We start from the raw sequence: 23694 nt of genomic DNA, 5'->3' as shown, positions 1-23694 counted from the left end.
TTTATTATGCTACAAGTGTAAATTAAAAATTTATAACACCCCCGACAAGTGAAGGTTACAGTAACTAGAAAAAAGCGGATAACTTTCAAACGGCTGAACTGACTTTCTTGGATGATAGCTAAGAACACTCTCGATCAAGCCACCTTTCAAACAAAAAAAACTAAATTAAAATCGGTTCATTCGTTTAGGCGCTACGATGCCACAGACAGATACACAGATACACACGTAACTTATAACACCCCTCTTTTTGGGTCGGGGGTTAAAAAAGAATTGGAGTGTTAAATATATGTACTAGTATCTAAGTAGGTATACCATCTGGTGTTCAACACTGAATGATAGCCATCGAGCTCATTTGACATGTATTTTGCATTTGGGGACGAACATAGGCTACTTTTTACTCCGGAAAATCAAAAAGTCCCCACGTGATTCCTAAAAACCCATCCGCTTAACCGATTTGTATGAAATTTGGTACCGAGGTAGTTTGCGTCCCTGTAATTGACATAGGCATTTTATCCCGGAAAATCAAACAGTTCCCACGGGATCTTTAAAAACCTAAATCCACACGGATAAAGTCGCGAGCATCAGCTATCACACTATCACACTCACACTAATATTATAAAGGCGAAAGTTTGTGTGTATGTGTATGTGTGTGTATGTTTATTACTCCTTCACGCAAAAACTACTGGAGGGATTGGGCTGAAATTTAGAATAGTGATAGATTAAACCCTGTATTAGCACATAGGCTTCTTTTTATCCCGAAAAATCAAAGAGTTCCCACGGGATTTAAAAAAAAATCTACATCCACGCGAACGAAGTCGCGGGCATCTGCTAGCTAGCTATTATATGAAGAAGATTACTATCTTTGATTTATGATTTATTACTATTTTGGTTTATGTGCGCAAAGCGGGCCAATTAAATGCTCAATTACCTTTCAAATAACAATTTTAACCACAAGATATTATTTTGTACGTGTTTATGCAACATTAACGCTCGATCCATCAGTTCCGGCCGCATGATTAATGGACCTCTGCGGCTGTGTCACTCACAAGCTTCGAACCAGAAATAGCGCTACATTAAAGAGGATGCATCTCGGTTTTACATAACAAGTACAAAGTAAATTCAGCATCAACTGATATTTATGCTATTTACTTTTACAAATATTTATATAGCTATATAATTAACATAGTGGACAATAAAGCCAGGGATAGCGATATGAGAAGAGTTTCTTGATGGAGTGACCTTCTCCTAACCCTTAATGCACTCATATAATCTGATATGAAAGTCTCTCCACATAAATGACTGATTGCAGATAGCCTAGAAATATCAAAAAAATTGGTTGTTTGTAAAGTCGGTTTACTGACGATAGTTGAACGTGACAACAAAGGCCAATCGCGGCGTTACCTCGCGTTACCTCGCCTGCGGCGAGGTAACGCCGCATGAGTCATGTTTTTTCGTGCCTGCAGCCGGCTGTATCGAATTATAAGACGTTGTCACGTCAAAAAAAAAAAATTAACACTCACTCATAATGCAGTTTTATATAGGCGTATATTTGTCTGGTGGGAGGCTACGGCCGTAGCTAGTTACCACCCTACCGCCAAAACCGTGCCGCCAAGCGATTTAGCGTTCTGATACCGTATAGAACGTAGAAACCGATGAAGGATGTACCTGCCAGATCTCTTCTAAGTTCAGTTAAACTGTTGAGCCGGGAAAAGCTAGCAGACAGACAGACAGACAGACGCAATTTATAAAGTGTGTGCGCAAAACACTAGTAATGAGTATTCCCTTCGATTGAAGGGCATTCCAATAAGTATAACTCGAAAGAGATCGTGCAGGACCGGCAACTTTGCAATCGCATGCTTTCCGCCGGTTGCACTAAGAATTTTTTGATAGATAAATGCAATAACATTTTGGCCCGACCAGGTATCGAACCCAGATCTTCATGAGTCGAATAAGCTAGTCATAAGATCAGTGAGCCAGTGCTGACAGCTATGACTTATGAGTATAATAAATTACTAGATGATACCCGCAGCTTGCCTGCGTGGATTGGTCAGATCCCCTGAAGCATCAGGATTGAGGAGTTTTTTTTAATGAATTGAACTAAACTTAAACGTGAACTGAATGAATTGAATTGAAATTGAACAATGGCGTAAAGTTCCTCTATCGATTAAAAAAAAATTGCGAAAATCGGTTCGGAAATCTCGGAGATATCAGTATAGGTAGAAAACACAACTCCTCTATTTTTTAAAGTCGGTTAAAAAGTAGCCTATGTTACTTAAATCTATGTTACTTTGTTAATCCTCTACTTGTCTGTGAAAGTCCCGTCAAAATAGGTTCAGCTATTCCGAAAATTAGCCCGTTCAAACAGACAGACATTTCAGTTTTATTTATTAGTACATAATATTATATAGAAGTATATAGATTATTATCTACGAAACAGCAGTATCCACGCCAGTATATTTTTTTCACAACAGAGGTTATCACTTTATCAGAAGAGGTCGTAAATTGTAACGTATGTAATAAGAAGGATTTAATACTAACACGCAAAAATAAATGATCTAGGTACTCTTACGAAAATAGAGTGAGCAGTGGGCAAGTAAAAAAATAGCCAAGTGTGAGTCAGACTTGCGCACCGAGGGTTCCATACAAGGTAGTTTTTGAAGCTCAACGGTTATAGGAGTGGACTGAATTCCGAAAGGTCGGCGGTTCAAACCCCAGCCGTTGCATTATTGTCGTACCCACAAGCTTTACGCTTAGTTGGAGGGGAAAGGGGAATGTTAGTCATGATTAAAATGGCTAATATTCTTTATTAAATAAAAAAAATTTAATGATGTAACCACAAATTCACTGTTTTCGATTTTTTTTCCTTTACTTGTGCTTTAAGACCTACCTTCCTGCCAAACATGATTCTAGGTCAACGGGTAGTACTCTATATGTTTTCTTGACAGACACGACGGACGGACAGACGGACAGATAGACAACAAAGTGATCCTATAAGGGTTCCGTTTTTCCTTTTGAGGTACGGAATCCTAAAAATAATACTGTTTACCATCAATTTCCAAGTTTTATTATTTAAAAATCTTATTTGTTAAACTAAATTATATTACACGAGTCAATCGGTTCGTCTCTTTTTATTTTTACACCTTATCAGTAAGGTACATTAGTAAATAAGTATGAAACAGACTCAGCGTAATGAGTCCTTCTTATGGCCTCTGCTAACATCACCGATATGTCCATAGTTTGCAGTTTCGGGCACATTTTCATATTTCTGTCCTGCGGTATCGTGTTTGTCACAACGAAAGCCTCCAGACACGAATTGTTGATTTTATCAATAGCATTACCAGCTAGAACTCCATGAGTAAGAATAGCATATATCTTATTAGCACCAGCTTCTTGTAACTTCTCTGCACCTTTCACGATAGTGTCACATGTGTCAGCCAAATCATCAAGCATTATTGCAGTTCTGTTTTTCACATCGCCTACCAAAACAGTTGAATCTTCATCATTAGCTCTTTGCCTTTCTTTGTGAATGATTGCGAAATCAATATCAAGTCTATCTGCTATAGACGTCATACGCTTTACTCCACCAGCATCTGGAGAAACCATAACGCTGCTCTCCCATTCTGGAATGTTATCCTTAATCCACTTAGTTATAGCAGGTTCCGCGTATAAATTATCCACAGGTATATTGAAGAAACCTTGGATTTGAGAGGCGTGTAAGTCTATAGTTATGACGTGGTCGGCACCAGCGACTGATATCAGATTAGCGAGAAGCTTAGCAGCAATCGGGGCGCGACTTTTTTCTTTCTTATCTTGTCTGGAGTAAGGAAAACATGGAATGACTGCCGTTACACGAGATGCCGATGCAATTTTGCAAGCGTTTATCATAATCAATAGCTCCATGAGATTATCGTTGATTTCACCACAACCACTTTGTACGATATACACATCTTCACCTCTTACTGATTCTCCTATTTCGACATTAGTTTCCTTGTTGCTGAATTTCTTCAAAGTTGCTCTGCCTAAGTCGAGACCGAGTCTGCCGACGATCAGCTTAGCCAAATCTGGGTGAGAGCTCCCACTAAATACTTTGATGTTCGGCATTCTTGGAGATTCCTTAGTTGTTAATTTCCGAGTTCCCTCCGCTACGCTTTCGTGATTATCGTTCGATGTCATTAGCCTGACTGATGTAACTAGAGAGCGCAAGTGTTTTAGTGATCACGTAGTAAATGAGTTATTTGCTATAAACATGTTTATCAAAGTTCAAGACGAGGTCGGGGTATATCGCAGCATCACCGCAATGTCTCGTTATCAACAAAACGAATAACGATATAGACAAACAGAATTACATCATAAACATATTGATCTTCATATTTAATGACCCTAGAGACTAAAATAAACATTTGAACTAAGTAATTGCTTTTTGATATCTTGAGGTGTTAGCCGTTAATTAGGAATTTCCCCGGAAAATTTTGAGCGCCCATCTTTAGACACTTTGTTACATAGTGATGTACTAGCGTAAATTGGCGGACTTTGTCGGCCGCGGTCTCAACAACAGCGATGGGCGGGTGGCCCGCACTAGACGCGTGGGCCGCTCGCTTGAAGCGCGTGGTAAGCGAGACGTCAACCATCGAGTGGCTAGATTACGGCAAGCACACTTGCTGCGCGTTGTTTGCAATTGTATGTTGTCACTGTAAAATGTATGTACAGAGTATGACTTGAAGCCCATTTTTGAATGTTTATTCTTTTACCTGTGGCGTGTAAGTGAGCTACAACCTTAACAGTCATTTTTTATGCCGATTCGAAGCGCCTCGAGCGTACCAGTAATTAAATTGACCCTATGTGTCAAATTGACTTCATATGACAGAAAGTGTTGACAGATGTCTCATCACTGACATTTAGTTCTGATTACGCTCACATGACGCTAACTACTGCTATCAGCGCCAAAAATCAATTTGTATTTGTATTTGTATTTATTTATTCTTCGTTTCAGACTTATAAAAGCACTTACGAAAGTCACAATACATTGAAAAAATAAGTCTACCAAATATGTAGGATCTAAATAATATCAAAATAACAATAGTAACAATAGTAAACTAATATTACGGGTACACAAGTAGGTACATAATTTTTAGCTTAGCTCGTTGAATAGCTTGTGCAGGGCTACATTTTCCATGCGTTTTTATCATCTATATAATCATTAATCTTATAATAACTTTTTTTAATTAAAATTTCTTTTATTTTACTTTTGAATTGCCTGTCAGAAAGATCGGTTATATCCTTTGGAATCATGTTGTAGAAGCGTATCGAACTGCCCATAAATGATTTAGTCGTTTTAGATAACCTGTATTTGTGTCCACTTAACTTATGTTTATTTCGTGTATTATAGTGATGAGAGTCAGAGTTCTTCTTATACGATGGTAGATGTTTTCTAATGTACATAATGTTCTCAAATATATAAAGTGAAGGCATGGTCAGAATGCCGATATCTTTAAACAAATGTCTTAGAGAATCTCTGGGCTTCATCTTATAAATGGCGCGAATAGCTCTTTTTTGGAGTATAAAAATTGTTTTCCAATCCGCAGCAGAACCCCACAACAGAATTCCGTAAGACATCAAGCTTTGAAAATATGCAAAGTACACTATTTTAGCCGTTTGAACATCTGTTAACTGCCTTATTTTACGAATTGCAAATACTGCTGAACTGAGTCTACTTGACAGAATATTAATATGCGGTCCCCATTGTAAACTAGAATCAATAGTTAGTCCAAGGAAAAGAGCTTCGTCGACAATTTCTAATTTTTCATTGTTGAGAAATATCTCAACATTTCTTTCACCACGAAAGTTCGATGAGGCAAAATATACACACTTTGTTTTTTTACTATTTAATGCTAAGTTATTGACCGAAAACCATTGCGAAAGCTTGGTTAGTGCTTTATTAAGGTTGCCCAAATCACAGGTTTTTCTGTTAACTTTAAATACGAGAGAAGTGTCATCAGCAAATAATATGATATCTGCTAGTTCTTTTACTATATTAGGAAGATCGTTAATATAGACTAGGAACAAAAATGGACCGAGAATTGATCCTTGTGGCACTCCTAATTTGACCTTAGTTCCTACAGATGTTCCTTTATTGACATATACTCTCATTTCTCGGTCAGTTAAGTATGATGAAATAAGTTTTAGGGCCTCATCAGTAACTCCATAGTACTTCAGCTTTCGGACTAGAATTTCGTGGTTTACGCAATCGAAGGCCTTTGAAAGATCGCAAAAGATGCCAATTGCGTTTTGCGATTTTTCCCAGGCCTCTAAAATATTCTGTATTAAGTCAGCTCCAGCGTGAGTTGTAGATCTGCCTTTCGTGAACCCAAATTGTTGTTTGTGTAGAATATTGTGTATAATATATAGAATAATGTAGAATATTGTGTAGAATATATAAAAATTTGCTTCAATATCAAGCAAGTCCAGTACACTTGTACTGTAAAGGTAAAATATATGGATTCATTTATATGGTGCTCGTCTACCATGTCCACCGCCACCACATCATCCAAGACGGCACCATAAATCAATGAATGCGTATTGTATCATCGCACCGCTTTCGCCGCCGCTTCCGCCGCCGCTCACGCCACCGCTCACGCTGCCGCTCCCGCATCACCTGCTGTACAGGGAACTTTGGCGAACGTTGTAAAGTGAAAGCAAATACGATTATTGACATACCACAGTATAGCAATGTCAGCGTAAATTTGTAACTCGTATATCAAGCGACTTTTATTACATCATCATCATCATGATGAAGACATCGCCGGCTCACTACAGAGCACGGGTCTCCTCACAGAATGAGAAGGGGTTTGGTCATAGTCGGACTTGTGCCAAGTGCGGATTGGCAAACTTTACACACCTTTAAGAACACTATGGAGAACTCTTAGGTATGCAGGTTTCCTCACGATGTTTTCCTTCACCGTTAAAACAAGCGATTTTATTTATTTATTTATTTAAACAGCTTTATTGCACAAAAAATACAAAGATAATAATAAATGACACAATTTTAGAAATGCAAAGGGCGACCTTATCACTAAAGTGATCTCTCCCAGGTAACCCGTATGTTCGAACCTACAGAACTATAAGACGAGGAGTCGTCGTGCAGCTATAATGTATAGATATTAATAATAATTAATTACTTATAAGCAAATAGCCCTGAAAAGTCAGAGGTGCGTGCCCGGCATCGAACCCCGACCTCCCGATAAGGAGGCGGACTTCTTAACCACTAGACTATCACGGCTTTCCCCTCCTATGTTCCTGCCATCTAAATACGAGTAGAGCCTCGATAGCTCAACGGTTGTGGAGCTGAATGAAATGAAAAAAAATGAAACTGAATTCCGAAAGGTCGCCGGTTCAAATCCCACCCGTTGCACTATTGTCGTACCCACTCCTGGCACAAGCTTTACGTTTAATTAGAGGGGAAAGGGGAGTAGTAGTCATGATATTAGCATGGCTAATATTCTTTAAAAAAAAAAATCCCTGCACAGTCGAGCCCGCAAAAGACAGCGCGTTTATACGTTTCGCAGCGTACTCTTTTCAGTAAGCTATCGCCGTTGCTATGTAGATGCACGGTCTACATTTATTAATAACATACTGTAGGTTTACTAAATTGTTGCTATTCAGTTAAGTTCAATGGCATGATAATTATTTCCTTTAAGGGTCCGGAACTCGCTTATTGGAAACAAACTTCGTCTACCACGTGAATCTTTGAAAATATCAATATCTACCTACTTGATGGTAGGCTAGTTTAGTGTAGGAAATAGTTGGGTAGGTTCTAAGAAGTAAGAACGGTCTTCTAACTTACTAGCGACTTCCCGCGACTTTGCTTCCATGATAATTTCACTACATTAGATATTACAGGGAAACTCTTTGCTTTCAGCTTTGTAGTGGATAATTTAAATGATGTGTTTGCGTATGTCTGATCACAGACCTAAATATGAGAATTCACATCAAAAATCACAGAAATAGTGAGACAAAAAATATCCTAGTAGGCAGTTTTATTTATAATATTTCAAAAACTTCCAGTATCTTTCAACAGAAATGATCAAGAGAACTAGTGAGCTTCCATTTTAGATAGCTACCTTCAAAGGAAGAATGAATAGCATGCATCATCTCCTCTTTATTTCGCAAAATAAAGAAATCATTTCATTTCATTTCTTTGGTGTGATTGCACTCGCGCGAGTATATTAAAAAAAAAAACGATTTTTAGTACGTATATAATAAATAGTTTTAATAAAATAGCAACTTTTATGATTCGCTGGCAAAACGTCGAAGATTTAAAGTTATGACAGTAAATTAATTACAATTTCTTCATGGCCAAATTCTTCAACCAATTGGCACAAGTCTACGAATGTGTTAATTTGTCTATGATTATCGTAGTTATTAAAATCCTCGTCCAGTCCATATATATTTATATTCCGGATATTATCAGCCCAGATTTGACTTCCCATATCGCATATTGGGTCAAAGTCATTACCATCAGCCGTGATGGTCAAGTTTGTATCATTGGCCACAAAAATTAAGGTCATATTCTTTGAAATGAACTGTTTTCCTGATGCTTGGCATAACGTAGTCGTAGTTTCGTTGTTAGTGATACATTCCAGTGCGATAATAAGAGAGAACGGGGTAAGGTATTGAGTGTTTTCGGCAGTTTGTTCTGCTTCCTGAAAAACAAAATAAAATACAGTTAAATATTACACGTCGACTGTCCAATAAAAGGAGGGTAGTGTTGTCAGGGTTTATATATGGTAGGGTATGTATGTTTTTTTATTCCACTATAACTTGTAAATGCCTGAACAGATTTGGATGTAGATATCAGATATTGACTATCGCTAGAATCCCTACGTCATCCCGAGTGACACTGGCTGTATTTTTTTTCGGACTCGTAAATGAGCAAATTGATATTAGTTATATACTTCATCATGGTTGGCATAATATACCCCTAATATTTTCATTTTTTTCCATCAATGCTTAAAAATCAAAATAATAACAGACTTTTACAGAGCTATTTAAAACGTTACCGTAAGTTGAAAACTTTTTTTTTTTTTTTTTTTGTTGACGCTGGGGAATGCATTTACGCATCCCCCCCGGAGGGAGGGTATGTGGGACTCGCCGGCCGAGAGGCGACCGGAATACCCACTAAACCCCAGCGGCGCTACTGCGCGTCGCCTGGCGACTGGGTCACGGGAACGGCCGAAGCAAACAACCGCGACCCAGCCAGCGACGTCTGCCAAGGCAGACCCTCCACCGGGGACCTACTCGGTCCCCACCACCGCACCTCCGGGACGCACCAACGAAGTGCGTCCCCCGACCTTGGGACGCGCACGTCGCCCGCGTCCCATCCTCCGCTTCATCCACTGTGCCCTCTGCTAGTCAGAGAGACACGCGGAGAAACCTCCCCCCCTGCCAGGTCATTAGCCATAGCCAACAATATCTCTGAAGAGAAATTATTAGCCATGTTACCGGGGCGCACCGGCCCGAACACTGCTCTTCCCCTCGGACGCATCCAAAAGGGGACCAGCAGCATCCAGGCACACTGGGAGGTTACCTGGCTGGCGCCCCAAGTCTTAGTATCGGTATGCATTGTATTATAATGTGTGAAATTTTATTTTTGTGTGAAATCTGGAACGTCAAAGAATTTACCCAATTTTCTGCATTGTGAAATGATTGTGAAAGTAAATGCGAAAATTTAAAAAACCCCCGACACAAATCCCTCTATAAAAAACTAAAAAAGAGCTGATAACTTTCAAACGTGTGAACCGATTTTCTTCAACTATAGCTAAGAACACTATCGATCAAGCTACCTTTCAAACAAAAAAAACTAAATTAAAATCGGTTCATTCGTTTAGGAGCTACGATGCCACAGACAGATATACACACACGTCAAACCTATAAACTTTTTGGGTCGGGGGTTAATTAAACAGGTTATGAGATTCGTTACACACGACGATCTGTCAAATGCTTTTTGGTGCAAAATAACAAACTCACGGTTAGAAAACATTATTACTAAGTATTTCAGTAATAAAATGTTTCCATTCATTTGCTAAATCTTTTTATACTTAACGTAGTAGAAACGGAATACTGTCACAGTAAATTAGACCGGAAAGGAAAATCTAGGAATAAAAATCTTGCCGACTTTTAGTAGTGAGAGGTGGAAAGTAAAGAACATAGGATTACCGCGGGGCCACGACCTATACGTGATGCGACAAAAGCCATAGACTATATATTAAATCAATGGACAAAAGCAAAGATATTTATATACTGTGGTCAAATTTCTTGCCACTACTGCATTAGGTACTTGCCTGCCTGCCTGCTTTTTTATTTTTAGGGTTCCGTACTTAAACAGGAAAAACGGAACCCTTATAGAATCACTTTGTTGTCTGTCTGTCCGTCCGTCGTGTCTGTCAAGAAACCTATAGGGTACTTCCCGTTGACCTAGAATCATGAAAGGCAGGTAGGTAGGTCTTATAGCACAAGTAAATGAATAAATCTGAAAACCGTGTGTGTGATATTCAAAAGACGTAGTCTACCTTTTGGGAAGCCCACCAAATATTCCTCAGATGTTCAATTGATTTTGTGTTACGCTATACGCCTTTGAAGTCTGATCTTCAAAAGTTTTACAAGAATAGAATTTTTGAAGGTCAGCTTATTGAAATCTATTCTTTTGTTATATCTGAACATAATTAGGTCTGTATGGAAACCGTAAAAAATTTATTTTAAGTACCTAGGTATTCTTTAATTATATTGTTAATATTTTTGAATAACCTACCTATTAGTTTTGCAATGAATGTGGTTCCATATTTTATCACAGGATCAGTCAACCTTATATTAATACAGTTGGCGTTCCTTATTTTAAAGGTAGATAACTTATAATTTTTTTTATAGCGTGTTTGATAAATCGTCTGACATGACGAAATGAGGTAAGTAGTACAAAATACTTTAGTACCATAGATTCTTCCGTTGTATTATTATTACTTGACGAACGTTTAAACGGTCCTATGAGTTCACACTGACGAACGTTCAAAGTACGGTCCTTTGAGTTCACAGAAGTTTTTACGAGTTCATTTCCGCGATCAACTGTTTACAGGGTTGTTACGTTGGAATTTTAAACAAAATCTATCTTCAAATTCTCCCACGGGTATCATGCTACGAGTTTATAATTTTTTGATACCTCCAACTTCAGCTTGCCGGGTTGTTACGGACATTATCTAATATCTCGTATACTATGTAAACTTACCTTTTGATAAATTAATATTGAACCACCTCTGATAAACGTTAGGAAATCTGCTTCTGCTGTCATCATGGTAACTGGATCACCTTCGTCACCCTCTAGCTTGAGCCCACTCCAAAGTTCATACCAGATTCCCGGCGGTAACCACATATGTACATGACTTTGCACAGGTGTTAAATTGGGAGCTATCAATAGATTGTCTCCCACACTAAACTGAGTGTTAATATCATGCAGAGCTTCAGAAGAGGGGAACTGATAGAACATCGGACGAAGTAAAGGACCTTCTTGAAGTGTAGTATAAAAGTACGGCAAAAATCCAAGTCTCCGATTTAACGCTCCTATTATAATACTTCTTTGTGTTCCATTAAATGCTGATGGGTATCTCATGAATTCTTTGGAGTGTATCTTCATCATAGGAAAATAAGTCGCTGCCAAGTACCATTTAATACAGAGACTTGATTGTGTTGTTTGGTTAAAGTTCTCGGTGTCACCACAAACTGGACTCGACCATTGCCAGTGACCAGAAATTCCTCCCAAAGCTGCTGCAATTAGTTCTCTATGTAAATTCGTCCAAGATGCGTCTATATTTTGTCTGTTGATCGCCATGCCGCCATTCATCCATAGACTACTGGACCATATTGGTGCTGTATTGACTTTCTTGGCAAACGCTTGGGCGAAATCATTTCCGTAAGTATTATGTTTGAAAAGATACAATTCACTATCATTAATAAGTGTTAAGTTCCATTGTGGTGTTTTGGCAAAGGCATTTTCTAAATGCTATAATATAAAAAGATAATTAATATACATAGGTACAAACAAAAACTCTTGAAAAAATAACATATAACTCTACTTGTTTTTACACGACTGTCCAAAAAAAGAAGTGCAATGTTTACATGAATGAAATATGAGTTTTTTTATTCCGCCATTACTTCTAAATGCCTGAACCGATTTGGATGTATAAATGTTAGAATCCTTACATCGTCTTGAGTGATACTGACTATAATTAAAAAAAAACAAATATGGCGGTTGTATGGCGTCATTTACAAAATGTTTTTTTTTTAACTTTTTAGTTCGTTTTTTGGCAGGACAGTCGTGTTTTTTTTAACTACCACTTGTTGAAATAAACCTTACCTCACTGAAATATGGCAAATATGTGGCAGTTTCATTAATTAGTTTATCCGATTTGTCTAACGGCCAGTTATTTTGTAGGACCAAACCGTCAAACTTGTCATAAGCCCACAAGTCATTTAAAAATTCATCAGGAGCATCTTTATAGCTTGGATATATCACTTCAGTACCGTTATTCTCCTCTCCTTTGTATATTTCTAGAGTATTTGGTCTACGATACATGAATTCCTCGTAAGTCGGTATGATTTCACAACCTTCTTTATCAATGCGTTTTGTTGTTGCATTTCCATCTTCAGTCATCGTCTCATTAATTTCTTCTTCGAAGTGACGTATCTGTTTAGTTAGTTAAAATAAGATTAATTTTAAATTCACACATTAGAATTAATTAGAATAACATTTTAGTTGGCCACTAAGTTAGTTAGTAACTAAAATGTTATTCTAATTTATTTTTTTTGCCATATTTTATGCGAAAATTTGTAAAATAATGTATAGGTATCATGTTATATACTGATAAAAATATTCTTTTTTTTTCTTCTATTTCTAGGTTATAAAAGTTCAGTATTGAATGCCCATGATAATCGAAAATGAATGTGTATCTATCTGTCTATCAGTCTGTCTGTTACTTTTCAAGGCTTATTGTTTTACTTTTCCATTATCTTGATGTCTGGCTAGTAGGTATGACTTTTGATGTTTGGCAGAGACAGCTTCAAAATGAAAAAATATTCAAGAATATTAAAATTGAAGGTATAACACTCACAAAAACTATAAATAAACAGATCTAGCTTGCATTACATGTTATGTTTTAAAGTATAAAATATCACTTGCTTTAACGAAGGAAAATATCGCGAGGAAATCTGCATGCTTAAAAGTTCTCGATATCTAATGTTTTCAAAGGTTTGTGAAGTCTGTCAATCCGCACTTAGCCAGCGTGGTAGACTATGGCCAAAACTTTTTTCACTCTGAGAAGAGACCCGTGCTCTGTAGTGAGCCGGTGATGGGTTGATCATGATAATGATAGCTTGCGTACTGGAGACTATATAGGTTATGTAGGTGACTTACATAAGGAGACACATGGGGCACAAATCTTTTACCAGCTTCTTTGACAATATTTGCTCCACTGTTCACTGCATCGATATTACTAATATTGCTTGTCTTGCATTGATCGCTGTTGAAGACTATAGGCCTATGACCACAATGGCTGTCGAATGGCATCTGATTACTCGTGGCATCGTATATGAAACTATCCAAGTCTAGATCTGGAACTTCACTGGAATGACATAAATGATACATTATATTTAGTTAGGTTTTTGTTGTTATGAGGTTTTTGTGGCACTGAATGCAACAAAAATGTCCTGTATATTCTATAAGTTTAATAAATATAAATAATAAATAAATCACACTAATATTATAAAGGCGAAAGTTTGTTTGTATGGTGTGTGTGTGTGTGTGTGTGTGTGTGTGTGTGTGTGTGTGTGTGTGTGTGTGTGTGTGTGTGTGTGTGTGTGTGTGTGTGTGTGTGTGTGTGTGTATGTTTGTTACTCCTTCACGCAAAAACTACTGGACGGATTTGGCTGAAATTTGGAATGGAGATAGATAATATCCTGGATTAGCACATAGGCTACTTTTTATCCTGGAAAATCAAAGAGTTCTCACGGGATTTCAAAAAACCTAAATCCACGCGGGCGAAGTCGCGGGCATCGGCTAGTAAAAAATAAATGTCCAGCAGTGGTTGTCCAAATAGGACGGGAATGATAACGGTGTATGTGGAGTTATTTTGCTGGAAGCATTTTTTTATAGATTAGCGCTTGGCTGCAGCCAGAGCTGCTGGCAAGTGATGATGCAGCCCAAGATGGAACGTGCTTGTCTATGAAGATGCCTTTCACTCTTAGTTTGAAGGTATTTAAATTAAAATTGGAAGAGAAAAAAGATACTGGAAAGGAGTTCCATAAGCGTTGTTAATTTTTACTGGGTAACTATTAAAATAAACTAAAACGTATAATAGGTAGGTAAGTGAAAACACAGAAGAATGTGGATTGTAATTTGCGACTTAGTTTAGGTATAACTGTAGGTACTATTTAGAATAGGGAAAATGAAATAACGCTTACGTAAACAAGTTTGGCTTCAGCTAAAAGTCACTTCAAGGTAGGTAGATGCCAAAAATCAAAGGCCGATACGTTCTTCATTAGCCAGAGGGCAATGAACTAGGGAGAATATTAAGTTCTCCTAAGTTTAAAGGATTTAATTAATGATTATAAGATGTTTCAGATTTTGTCAAGTAATGTAATAAATCATCAATCATCTAGCAAGTTTTTACTCTATAAACTACCTATACAAAAATTGAAATTGCATTGTTTGGAAAATTAAAGAATGAAAAAGAAGTAATCTGTGTTGCTCAACCTATTCTGATCTTTCATTATTTTTAACCTACTTCTAAAAAGGATGTGGTTCTCAATACAGCCATATATTTTACTAGCTGACGCCCGCGACTTCGTTCGCGTGGATTTAGGTTTTTCGAAATTCCGTGGGAGCTCTTTGATTTTCCGGGATAAAAAGTAGCCTATGTGCTAATCCAGGATATTATCTATCTCCATTCCGAATTTCAGCCAAATCCGTCCAGTGGTTTTTGCGTGAAGGAGTAACAAACATACACACACACACACACTCACACATACAAACTTTCGCCTTTATAATATTAGTGTGATTAGCTCGTACTTTTTTGCCAATCACGTGAACGGAACTAGAATCAAGTAAATGCATCTACTGTATAAATATAATATCAGATCTAAGACTCGACTCTAGCCTTCATCAATGCTTACATAAATTATTAATATTAATTACACAAGATTACGGTATCCCTTAGTAATCAGATCTGAAATAATGATTACATGAAATGGCAAATATGTAATTAGGGATTTATAGGTAAATATTATGGGTATAAATTTTATACCCATAATATTTGAGCAAATAAATCGACCTATTGTCCTATAAATATTGCCTAAGAAACGTTATTTTTCTCGAATCAAAGATAATTCCCTTGAGCAGATGTTTGTAGGATAGGATCTACTGTGTATCTGGAAAGGTTTCCAAGTAATAAGTAAAACAAAGCTCACCTACAGACATGGATTCCCAGCATCCAATATTCCAGTTGTTTATAATGTCCTATCATTTTCATCACGTCTTCCATAATCCTCTTTGGCTCGGGGCCGACAAACAAATGAAATTTCAAACCGAAATTTGTTATACTACGCACGACAATTTGATTGCCGGGGTGGATTAAGATTTCGGTAGGCTCACTCACATCGATCAATAGTCCATGAAACGATGTGTTAATTTTGGCAAATATCAGTGGTATAGAACTCATATCTCCATAGTGACTGTATATGACTTTTGTCGTGTTTTTCCTTAAAGGTATTTCTCCAAAGCCATACATGGTCTCATTTGTCAGTTTAAAAGCAATCTCCCAAATGTTTTCAGATGCAATCAATGGTCCTCGTGCAGTATCAAAGATGGTGCCTTGTGATGCGTTGACAACTACATTTATTTCTGGAGACCCAACTTCGTAAGAATATTCCTTGTCAACGATACGTTTACCAGATATGGACATGTTTTGTGAATTGTAGAACGTTAGAACCATGTGTGTGGCGGATTCTTCACTGATGGAAAGCCTTAATTGCCGTACGCTATTCTGATTCGAAAACGGAACTGTTGCTATTCTGGGATGCAAGACAATATCTTCACTCCACTGCTGATCTAAGATGTAGGAAAATCTTGAAGGAATCCTGTGGAAGCACATGTTTAAATTGCGGTCATAACAGCATTGAGGGTGACATTCTTCCGAAGTCATCTGGCCAACGCCACACGCGAGTCTAGTTTCTCTCGGAATCAAACAGGATCCTATGGAAAATCCATCAGATGGTGGAAGATTTAGAGCTGTGAAGAAGTAAAAGTGGTACAGGAGCACTGGAGCTGCTATTCCTATAAGTAGGAATACTAGTATGACTTTCAAGGGCCTATTTAATAGGATCCGATCGTACCATTTTATATCTGTAATAAAAAAATCTTAGATAAAGTTAAGAGTCTATAAACTTATAACTATTGTTGACTTTAAAAACAAGTTTTTAAGGACATGATAGACCCGTAACTCTTTGCTTTGAGCAATTTGATACTACTTTACTATATAAGGTCATGCTAAAAAGATGGTCCTATATTTTGGTAATGTTTGGATGAAAACTTTAACAAGTAGAAGAACAGACAACAGAAAACAAATTTTGTGACAGGTAAAATTTTCAACCATTGTTACAAATACGAGGAGATTCATACTAATATTATAAATGCGAAAGTGTGTCTGTCTCTCTGTCTGCTACCTTTTCACGGCCCAACAGTTTAACCGATTCCAACGTTTGGCACACGGTTAGCTTATATCCCGGGGGCTCCTTTTTATCCCGGAAAATCAAACAGTTCCCACGGGATCTTCAACAACCTAAATCCACGCGGACGAAGTCGCGGGCATCCTGAAGTATTTAATAAAATACTTACTGTTTAGCTTTTCATATGAATATAACACATCAGAATCAACCAATTCTTCCCTTGAATCGCTAATGTAAGGCAACATTTTCTTTATTCAGCTATTTATACCCTCCACATAAAAATAATGGTCTTTTGTCTGGAATATAATAATATATTAAACAATCGAAACCCTATCTACGTTTAAGTTTTAAGAGCTCCTGGGCAATTAGTGAACGCTGTGGGAAGTTTTCAGGGTTCGATTTCCGGAAGGAGTAACAAGAATTCATAAATTATTAGGTAAATTGCCTTTAATCTGGTCTGGTGAAAAGCTTTGGTTTTGGTTGGTTGCGGCTAGTTACCCGCTTACAAGCAAGAACGTAAATTAGCATTTATGATGCCACGTACCTACAAATCACTTAGATGTGTGGGTTTTAAACTGTCATATTCCTTCCTAGTAAGCCCACTTCCATTTTAGACTCCGTCAAAATTAAGTGTGATTGCGAGGTTCTATATTGTGTAAGACACTTACGGGGTTTCGTGAACAAAAGATTTCATTTGGCAGGGTGACCCAAGATTGTAATCCAAGAATAGATTTAGGAATTGGAACCATTAACATTATTTATGTAATATTGAGGGTCTGGAAGAGGTAAATCTTGATAGCTTCACTTAAATCAATCTTTGGGTTTAAGGGCCAACCCATTAGTTCATGAGACGCCGTATTTTCTACTTTTCTAATATCCTTTAGAGAATACAGATGAAATTAACTATAACTTGTCATCAAATAGGTATAAAAATGATTACCACAGAATTTTAATTCTTAATTTCGTCGAATGCATGATTATCATGCATTTGCCATCCAATAAACATTTCGACACTTTCACCACAATTAATAAACACCAATAATTCACTTTGAGCAACAGCTTTGGCTCCTTTGTTCAGGTATTTTACCACAATTGTTTTACACAATGATGAAATATTAATATAGTTGTGCAAATAAATATGCAAACACTTTGTTTTCGCGAACAATCAACAATTTATTGTGTCAAGACTGTGTCTTATCAATTATTATTCATTGTAGGCACACTACACTATTGACGTTTACCGGATATCGCGTATCAATAATATTATCTTGATTTAATTGCTAGTTGATAACAGATAAGATTAATACATTTACCAATGTAACTGTTCCACTTATCTATCCTTTTAATTAATCAAGTTGAAATAGTAATAGAAATATATTGTATTATTCAAATAAACTTGGACATGTACTTTTGAATCGTTAAATACATCTACCACTGGTTCAAAAGGCCTATCCTACCGAGAAGACCCAGCAAGAAACTCGGCAATTGCTCCTTTCAAAGATTACGACAGTAATAAATAAATTTATGCCATGTATAAAAGTATTTGCACTCCAGCGCATTGCTGACGCGAGCTCTAAGTGAAATTCACGCTCTTTATCATTTACATAAACTTATTGAAGAGTTAAGGTGCCATCGATACCCCTGCTGTGGATCCAAGTCGCTTAGGTACTAGATGGGTGACTTTAGTGATACGAATTTGGCCTTTTCGCTTCTTTTGCGCCTCAGAAGGCCTAGTTACAACTGTTATTAATATCTGAGCTGAAATCCTTCATTTTTGATCGAGTTATTATGCGAAAGTAAAAAAGTAGGCGCTATATGTAAATCCATAATTTTTGTGTCTGTAGGTAAATGAAGCTATTTAAATTTCGAACTAGGCAGACTTTTAATAAGTTTTTCCTTAAATTTTGGGAAGATAAAGGGACAATCACCTAAACTGGGCAAATATTTTTTGTGGGCCAACAAAAAAGAAATTGATATGATGTTTTTAAGGTTCCGTACCTCAAAAGGAAAAACGGAACCATTATAGGATAACTTTGTTGTCTGTCTGCCTGTCTGTCTGTCTGTCCGTCCGTCCGTCCGTCCGTCCGTTCGTCCGTCCGTCCGTCCGTCGTGTCTATAGGGTAGTTCCCGTTGACCTAGAATCATGAAATTTGGTAGGTAGGTAGGTCTTATGGCACAAGTAAAGAAATAAATCTGAAAACCGCGAATTTGTGGTTACATCATTAAAAAAAATTAAAATGTGTTTCAATTTTCAAAATAAGATACCAAGTGGGATATCACATGACAGGGATGACTGACACACCTGTACATCGTAAAAGAGATTTTTATTTATTTTTATGTATAATAGTTTTTGATTTATCGTGAAAAATGTTGGAAAAAATACCCGAGTACGGAATCCTTAGTGCGCGAGTCTGACTCGCACTTGGCCGGTTTTTTTTTTAAATAAAAATAGCGAACAGCAAGTCACCTGTAAGTGATGACCGCCGGCCATGAACATTTGCAGTAGGTACCTACCAGAGGAACCGCTAATGCGTTGCCGGCCTTTCAGGAATTTGTTATTATTATTGTAGAGCATAATATAAGTAGCTAAAACATATTTTTTATGATATCTACTGCACAAAAGTTCTGAGTGAACTTATTGGTATTATAATTTATTTAGTAATTTATAATACCAAACTATAATACCTATGTATTTGCAATTGCATGAGCAAATTGGCTTTGACAGACGGACGGATACATAGACGGCCACGCGATTCTATAAGGATCCCTTTTTTTATTCAGGCGTAAGGAACCCTAAAAATTGAAAAAATGATATAATTTAATTTACTTATCTGAAAGATTTCAAAGCTTTTATAAAATTCTTTCTTAGTAGGTATTTAATTAAAAATATCGTAATATGTACTTTGTTTTATTTTCTTTACAGTGGAATCAACTTTCAAACAATGTCGGTACACTTGTTATAACAGATAATGATCTTCGTTCTCAAACCTTATTCAAACTCAAAGCAGTTTCTGTTTTTCTGTTCTGTCTGTTGTGGATTGTGTTATTTCCACAATAAATGATTTGTTTTACACAAATATTATATACAAGAGGCCACACTGACGTTAAAATCTATTATTTGGTTTCAGTTAAAACGGGACAGTTTATGCGATATAAAGCTGTCTCGTTTTAACAGTGTCATAAGTCAAAGTGCACTCTATGGATCTCAGCTTGAATGTGCGCATACGCGTGTACGATTTTTAATAGTAACGCTTGACAACTGTAATGTGTGACAATGACAACGCACGATATCAAGTTTGAGCGAAGTCAAATCTAGGTCTGACTCACTTGGTTACATGACCCTAGAAATATACCTACGCCAGCCCTTACTTTCTTTCGTCAAGACAAAAGGAAAAACAGAACCCTTATAGGATCACTTTGTTGTCTGTTTGTCTGTCTGTCCGTCCGTCCGTCATGTCTGTCAAGAAAACCTATAGGATACTTCCCGTTGACCTAGAACCATGAAATTTGGCAGGTAGGTAGGTCTTATACCAAAAAACAAAGGAATATATCTGAAAACCGTGAATTTGTGGTTACATCATTTAAAAAAATTAAAATGTGTTTCAATTTTTAAAGTGAATAACTATACCAAATGGGGTATCATATAAAAGAAATTAACCTGTACATTCTAAAACAGATTTTTATTTATTTTTATGCATAACAGTTTTTGATTTATCGTGCAAAATGTCGGAAAAACTACCCTACTACTACGAGTACGGAACCCTCGGTGCGCGAGTCTAACTCGCACTTGGCCGATTTTTTCTCAAATAGGATACTATTTTACTAATATATTTTTACTAATATTTAAATATATAATACATAATGGTAACACCAGTGGCTATATCGATACAAAATTTATGATGGTTATTACGCAGAGAAAAGAAATAAATGACGCAAGCGATGATATTCATTTGTATGAATACCAAACAAAACCTTGTAATAGAAATACCGCCAGTAATAGATGATTGATATTATTCTCACTAAATAAGTCTAAGATATTATAGCAGTATTCTTTCTTTGGCTTATTTTATCTACTCATTTTTTATTGAATATAGTTGAATTAAGTATTCAACTATATTCAATAAATATAGACAAAAAATATTTGTCTATATTTAACAATAGCTATCAAACTTGTAGTAATAATTAATAATGATAATAATCAATTGCCTAACAATCAAATAAGTAATAATAATCCATACTTAATATTATAAATAAGAAAGTGTGTCTGTCTGTCTGTCTATCTGTCTGTCTGCTACCTTTTCAAGGCCCAACAGTGTAACCGATTCTGATGAAATTTGGTACTGGGGTAGCTTGCATCCCTGTAATTGACATAGGCAACTTTTTATCCCGGAAAATCAAACAGTTCCCACGGGATCTTTAAAAACCTAAATCAGTTTTGCACCAAGGTCTTTCTTAAAAACGCTAAAAAAATTTAACTGAACTTTAATTAATTATATTTAATATCCTGTATTTACTCAAATAACTAATAGAAAATAACACTTTTCAACTATTGGTAGATAAAAAATAATAAAATTATTATTACAACAAAAGATATTACTCGTGAGGCTCTTAGCTATTTATTGTTCATGGAACCCCTCGAAAGAGGATATGTTTCGATTCCAAGGAATCTATTACACTTACAACTCCATTGAATCCTCGCTAAATTGCTTCAAATCAAGCTTCAAATATCCCCTATAAGAGTTCGATCTAGCAGTTCTTCTTTTAGAAAAGGCTATTGTCAGAAATTCCGTTCATTTTCTAGTAGATCCATTACGAATCAGGACACTAATAGACGATAAAAGTCTGAACTTGAATTATACTGGCTTATATTCATTTTATTATCTGAACTGTATCAACAACTATTCAATAAAAGATATATAAATGAACTTCATTGAAACAGAAAGATTTATGTTTTTCAAATACATTTTTATAAGGGCTTTTGACTCATCATACAAGTACTGCTTAACTGTCGTTCACCCTTCCACCGAAAAGAACCAGTAAGAAATACGGTGGTTATACAATTATGTACGGGTGCATATTATATTAATATCTAGCCAAGTTTTTAGCGACCAAAATGGTAACCCCCACTTTGAATAGCACAGTATTGGTAGATCCCCACAATACACACACAATAACAAATGAGTTACAGGAATGCTTTGGATATTTGTATCCAAGCATAAGGGCATAGCGTGAAATGTGAAGTTGATGACCTTCGGCAATACCATACTATCCTTAATCTGTAATTATAGGTTGAGACTACAATATTTTTCTGTTCTCGCCAATTAAGCGCAAAGCTTCATTTAGTAACACCATGCAAAGACCAAGTAAATTATCCATATTTTACGTTATAGAACACCACTGCAACATGATGGATTGCTCATCCCATAAATTAGATTATTCAGACAATTTTGTTGTAAACTCCTTCCTTGTAAAAGTCAGAAGACAATGAGAGTAATGACCAACCTTGAACGCAGATTCTCGTAAAAGGAAACAATTAAGTAAAAGGATCTTATTAAGGCTTCCTTTCTTTAAACAAACAATAGATATTGCTTTACATTTATAACATTACAAAACATTTGTGATATTAAAATGGAAAAGATTTTATAAAACAATATTTCCTTGATTTCAAAGTAGGTAATTTTGACAACACAGACCTAAGCTTTTGAGCTAGTGTAGTCATAGTGAAATAATAGTGTTAGTGTAATTTAAAAAAACAAAGTGGAAATATAGTGCTAGTGCAATTTAAAGAGTTCAATTAAATATATAGGATAATGCTATCATGATCTAATACAATCATGGTCCACAAGGATTTAGGTTTATTTAAATCCCGTGGGAAGTTTTTGATTTTAACGGATAATAATAGCCTTTACCTGTTCCTGGGAACCAAGATATTCCTGCACCAAATTTTGTCAAAATCGATTAAATGGATGGACTGTGAAAAGACCGACAGTCTGAGGGAGAGACAGACAGACACATTTTCGCATTTACAGTATTAGTATGGATACGTAGTTTTAGATCTAGGTTGATGGGACAGTGATCTAATCAGGATTAGCAAGTTTATTGGGCATTTCAGTGGATATGAAGGTAATTTGGTTTATTATGCAGTGTTCCACGAATTATGCATCCCTTATCGGTGTCTATCAGCCGATTCAATGCTCATGACATTTCCTTGGACAGATATGGACATATACATATAAGTAGGTACGCTAGATAAGGTGTGGGGTCAGGGCATACAATACAAAATGGCATTAATTGCCGATTCAAAAGCGCCCCACCAGAAATTGAAATTGACGCTGTGTCAAATGGTCATCTTAACACTACGTCAGAATGAAACTAAGGGATATGAGTTTAATAAATCTGCGTTACCCCTTCCGAGCTACTCCACTTCCATCTTAGAGTGCAGCATCACTTATCACCAGGTGAGATCGCAGTCAAGTGCTTACTTGTAATGGAATAAAGAAACTTTATCATTTTTTTAACTCCTAATGGGATAGTATAGTTATTCTTGCTGAGCAACGAGAGGAGATAGAAGTAATATTTTTCTAGCGTAGGTTGCCGTCCGTCACAGTCGGCTACGATGCTACGCTGAGCAGTCGCGTAGACCAAGCGCTACGATTCGCTACATCCTGCGCTACGAGATCGTAGAGCTTATAACATTTAAAACTATCAATGCACTTATCAATCAACTTGATGTGAGAAAGTGAACAGTGGTACTTATTTAAATTGAGATGCCAGAAAACTTTTTACAATCTTATAGTTAAATAAATAAGATTTTAAAAGTACTTAAAAAATTAAAATTCTAAACATAAATTAAAAAGACAATGAATAAAAATGCTAATGCTTTTTAATATTATTAGCTATGTAACAGATTACCAAAAATAATGTGTAAGCGAA

At 36.5% G+C, this 23694-nt stretch overlaps 2 protein-coding genes across 3 annotated transcripts in view; both read right to left on the bottom strand.

Moving 5' to 3' along the window:
• Window positions 1-3041: 3041 nt before the first annotated feature.
• LOC123874572 (ribose-phosphate pyrophosphokinase 2-like) lies at window positions 3042-4444 on the bottom strand. Its single transcript, XM_045920046.1, has one exon. It carries the CDS (start codon window positions 4171-4173, stop codon window positions 3145-3147), a length of 1029 nt encoding a protein of 342 aa, XP_045776002.1. The 5' UTR covers window positions 4174-4444; the 3' UTR covers window positions 3042-3144.
• A 3794-nt stretch (window positions 4445-8238) lies between these two features.
• Window positions 8239-23694, bottom strand: part of LOC123874569 (probable maltase-glucoamylase 2) — a 39918-nt gene continuing 24462 nt past the window's right edge. The window contains exons 1-7 of one of the 2 annotated variants that reach the window (XM_045920043.1): window positions 17702-18011; window positions 16931-17057; window positions 15505-16438; window positions 13454-13661; window positions 12398-12727; window positions 11273-12043; window positions 8239-8699 (exon numbers count right to left, since the gene is read on the bottom strand). In XM_045920043.1, coding sequence (XP_045775999.1) covers window positions 8319-8699; window positions 11273-12043; window positions 12398-12727; window positions 13454-13661; window positions 15505-16438; window positions 16931-17006 — 2700 coding nt within the window. In that variant the 5' untranslated portion in view covers window positions 17007-17057; window positions 17702-18011 and the 3' untranslated portion in view covers window positions 8239-8318. Of the gene's footprint in view, window positions 8700-11272; window positions 12044-12397; window positions 12728-13453; window positions 13662-15504; window positions 16439-16930; window positions 17058-17701; window positions 18012-23694 lie in introns of those variants that run through there. The other variant, XM_045920044.1, reaches the window with a different exon arrangement.

Source organism: Maniola jurtina, chromosome 18, assembly GCF_905333055.1.
Source record: "Maniola jurtina chromosome 18, ilManJurt1.1, whole genome shotgun sequence".
Taxonomy (NCBI): Eukaryota; Metazoa; Arthropoda; class Insecta; order Lepidoptera; family Nymphalidae; genus Maniola; species Maniola jurtina.
Note: the sequence above shows the minus strand (reverse complement) of the source record. Positions and strands in the feature narration are given on the sequence as shown.